Source organism: Solanum verrucosum, unplaced genomic scaffold (assembly GCF_900185275.1).
Source record: "Solanum verrucosum unplaced genomic scaffold, falcon-dt-bn FXZP01000263.1, whole genome shotgun sequence".
Taxonomy (NCBI): domain Eukaryota; kingdom Viridiplantae; phylum Streptophyta; class Magnoliopsida; order Solanales; family Solanaceae; genus Solanum; species Solanum verrucosum.
Genome location: NW_026020353.1, coordinates 617,036 through 621,638, shown reverse-complemented (window position 1 = coordinate 621,638; position 4,603 = coordinate 617,036). Strand labels below are relative to the sequence as shown.

Sequence of the window (4,603 nt, the reverse complement as noted above, 5' to 3'; positions counted from 1 at the left end):
AATCATCCATAAGTACCTCAACGTGTCCTCCACCATATCTGAAAATATTGACATCATACACCTATGTAAAGTAACATGAGCATTACACAACCTAAATGACATCCTTTTGAAGACGAAAGTCCCATATGGACAAGTAAAGTTGGTTTTCTCTTGATCTTTCGGAGCTATGGAGATTTAATTGTAGCCCGAATACCCATCTAGAAAACAATACCAACCCTTACCAGTGAGACGATCCAGCATCTGGTCCATGAATGGCATCGGGAAGATCTTTTTTTGTCCAGGCATTTAGCTTGCGGTAGTCCATGCACACTCTCCATCCAGTCACAGGCCTCATCGGAACAGTCTTATTTTTTGCATTAGGAACTACAATAATTCCACCTTTCTTGGGTACACACTAAACATGACAGACCCAACTACTATCTGCAATGGGATATATGACTCCACCATCAAGCCACTTAATAATTTCCTTTTTCACTACCTCTTGCACATGTGAATTAAGTATCCTTTTGCGCTCAATACTTGGCTTGCTGTCCGACATGAGTTGGATTTTATTAGAACAAATGCTAGGAAAAATCCCAAAAATGTCTGCAATAGTCCATCCAATAGCTCGCTTGAACCTCTTCAACACAGAAACTAATGCCTCTACTTGTTCCCCACTCAAATCTAAAATAATGTTTACCGGTAAAGTGGTATCTCTCCCCAAGAATACATACCTTAAATGAGATGGTAGAGCCTTGAGCTCCAATTTTGGAGGCTCTTCAACAGATGTTTTTGTAGGTGGAGAGTCGCGATTCGTCATATCTAACTCCAATCTTTTTGGTTTGGAATGGAATTTGAACCTATCAAGTGCGGCAACTAATTCATCATAGTCTTCAATACCATCACCATCAAAATTCATCATTACCGCTGCCAGTGCGTCAACACCCAACCTTTCTTTAATAGACATATCAGAACCTCATTCCATAATATGATGCACCACTGATACAAACTTGAGATCACTTTCCTGCTTCATAGACCTACATATATTAAAAGTTACCTCCTCATTATTTAGTCGAAACTTCATCTGCCCTCTCTCCATATCGACTAAGGCATACCCAGTAGCAAGGAATGGTCTCCCTAAGATGATGGGAACCTCAAAATCAACCTCACAATCAAGTATCACCAAATCCACCAGAAAATAAACGACTCCAATTTTTACAAGGACATCTTGGAGAATACCAATAGGCTTCTTCACAGTTCTATCGGCCATGAGTAGACGCATTGCAGTTTGTTTTGGAGCCCTTAAACCCAACTTTTTATATATGGACAACAACATCAAGTTGATGCTAGCACGCAAATCACACAAAGCTTTTGCAAAGTGGAAAATTCCGATGGTACAAGGAATAGTGAAAGCTCCAAGATCTTCTTTCTTTTGAACAAGTGACCTAGTAAAAATAGCACTGCAATGTTGCAACGTCTGATTATTCACAAAACTGATGGCCCTTTTCTTGGTCCCCAAGTCTTTCATAAATTTCACCTACCCATATATTTGCTCCAAAGCCTCTATCAACGGAACATTGATGGAAAGTTGTTTCAACATAGTTATGAACCTGCGGTATTTTCCTTCTTCGGTCTACTTCACCAATCTCTGTGGGAATGGAGGTGGAGGTCTAGGCATGGGAACAACTTTTTGGGTCACCTCTATTTTCTTCTCTGTAGCATTGTTCGACTCTCCAGTAACCTCAATCTCATATGTATCTTGTTCTCCCACAATTTCAACCTCAGATGGCATAGGGGATCAATGGTTGGTTTACCTCCTTGAGTAGTGACTGTCATACAATGCCCATCATTCTTTGGATTCTGGATGGTGTTTCTAGGAAGTGTGCCAGGCTGATGTGGGTTCATAGTAGTGGACAACTGACTAAATTGTTGCTTAAGTTTCTTGATCGACACTGCTTGGGCATCAACTTTTTGACTGATTCTAGACAAGTCAGTTCACATCTCTTTCATATTCTCATCAGTTGCATCAAACCTCTGCATCATCTTTTGCATCATATCTTCAATGCGTGACATACTACCCCCAAGCTCTCTATTGCCAGATTCCATATTCCCAGGTGGAACATAGGGTCCAACTCTCTCAATTATGTTGCCATAGTTGTTCCTGTTGTAGTTGTTATCATGATCGTAGTTCCCATCCCATACATAGTTTCCCTCCCAATTGTAGTTTCCATAGTTCCAACATTGGTTTCCTTAACCTCGGTGCCAATTATTCGAGTTGGAACCTTGGGTGTTAGCTCAGAAACCTCCCATATGATCATTTACTCATACACATCCTCCTCATAGTAGCATTCCTCAACTGGTGGTGGTGGGATTCTAGTTAGGTAGTTTACTACATTCACCTTTTCTACATTTCCACTCACATGGTTTTTTCCTCAATCACTAATTAGAATCGAATACTCAACGTATGTACACGATAATCTACTTGAAACAACCCTCAAAACACTACCACTTATCTCAAGAACTCATCAAAATCCAACAATCAAGATTATTAAAGGTATTTCAAGAAAACTCAACAAGAATTCAAATCCTTCAACTTTAAGAACAAATTTGCACTGAAAATAGTATGATTGGTGTTTGGGTGAGTGAACCCAACACTATGAGAACTCACTTACCTCTTGGGGATTAAACCCTTGGCGAAAAAACCTTTGATTCGCAAGAAAACTAGAAGAACACCTTGACTTTTTTCCTTTTCTCCTCTTCTTAAACTTCTCTCAAAACCTTAGCGTAGATTAGGATTTGTAAAACTGAGCCAAATCAGTTTAGACCCCAAATTATTTACTAAAAATGGTTTTAGCTGATTGGTCAAAGAAAAGACCTAAATACCCTTCATATTTTTGGGTAACTTTCCTTAAATGGACAGCCTGACTTCAAACGGGCCTATCTCCCTTATATGAGCTCAAAAATTAGCAAACTCGGTGGCATTGGAAAGAGGATTCCAAGACCTTTCATTTGATATCTATTGTCCACCTTACTCATCATACACTGAAATTTATGATCGTTTGAAGTTGACCCAAAACTCATAACTTATGCATAACTTGCAAAATTTTAGATTTTGCTATTTCCAATTTAGTTCTTTCCATTTTTAGGTCTTTCAAATACCGAAGTGTTACAATATCTCCCCCTTGGGAATATTCTTCCTCAAATGAGATTACTCTAAGTAGACTAAGGGTGGTAATATCTAACATCTAGCTCAAACACTCAATATGCAAAGTAACACAACATTTCAACTAAAATAAATTCCAAGAAAAGGGTTAGTACCTTAATTTATAATTTCTCCGGACTCAAAGAGATGTGGGTATCCCTTCTTCATATCCTCCTCAGCCTCCCAAGTAGCTTCCTCAATAAACTGATTCCTTTATAAGACCTTGACTGATGCTACTTCCTTGATTCTCAACTTGCGAACGTAGCGATCTAGAATATGAATGGAAATCTCCTCGTAAGATAAGCTATCCTTAGTACCAATGTCTTCAGTCGGTCTAATAAGGGAAGGATCGCCCATACACTTCTTCAACATGGAAATGTGAAATACTGGATGAACCATTGCTAACTCTGAGGGTAGCTCCAATTCATAGGCTACATTACCAATCATTTTGGATATCCTATAAGGACCAATATACCGGGAACTAAGCTTCCCCTTCTTGCCTAACCTCATAGAACCCTTCATAGCTAAAACCTTCAAGTAAAACTAATCATCTACTTCAAACTCTAAGTCTCTTCTCCTAACATCAATATAGGATTTCTGACGACTCTGCGCTATGTTCAACTTCTCTTGAATAATCTTCACTTTCTCCGTAGTTTGATGAACCAAATCTAGTCCTATCAACCCAGCTTGACCAACCTCAAACCATCCAATTGTGACGACCTAGGGGTCCCCCTAGATGTAACATGGTGAACTCGACCCCAAAGGGGTCTCATACAAGCCCTTAGCATAATCATAAACATAAGTAATAGAAATGACGTGAAATTTAACATTTTTTTACAATTGAAGTCTTTTCATACCATAAATAGAAGTTTAGACATTGTCTCATTAAGCATCTACTATAATCGAGGGTCAATAGGGTCACAACCCTTTTATAATAAAGTCTCAAAGTAGAATATATGAAAGGAAAGTAGAAATGAATTAGTCTTGTCCTCAAACCATGAGGACTCACCGAGTGTGGAGAATAGTCAATCCAAGCTCTACTCAAAAGGAGAAGTATACCTCAACGATCAGAACCTACATTTATAGAAATGTAGAAAATATGGGTTAGCACAAAAATTGTACCAAGTATGGAAGCCATGCATAAAGATTCTTAAATCATGTAAAAAGGAACATTTAGTTAAAATCATGCACTTTGTCAAGTTTAAGAATCATCATGCACACTAGTGTACTTACATAGTCAATCCATCTCATAAGCAACCCTAAACTACCATAATCATGCATAACATACCTTGATCTCATCCATAGTCAACACTCATAGGCAAGGATACATTTATGTTCATAGCTTGTAATAAGTAAAGTTACTCTTAGCAACAATTCATATCATGCATACATAAATTCATATATCTTCATGGCATAAGGAAA

At 38.3% G+C, this 4,603-nt stretch overlaps 1 protein-coding gene across 1 annotated transcript; it reads right to left on the bottom strand.

Annotated features, from left to right (window-relative positions):
- Positions 1–955: 955 nt before the first annotated feature.
- Positions 956–1,771, bottom strand: LOC125837598 (uncharacterized). The gene is made up of 3 exons (XM_049516687.1): positions 1,622–1,771; positions 1,219–1,516; positions 956–1,116 (listed from the first exon to the last, which is right to left on the bottom strand). The coding sequence occupies exons 1-3, from the start codon at positions 1,769–1,771 to the stop codon at positions 956–958; spliced, it is 609 nt and encodes a 202-aa protein (XP_049372644.1).
- Between the last annotated feature and the right edge of the window lie 2,832 nt (positions 1,772–4,603).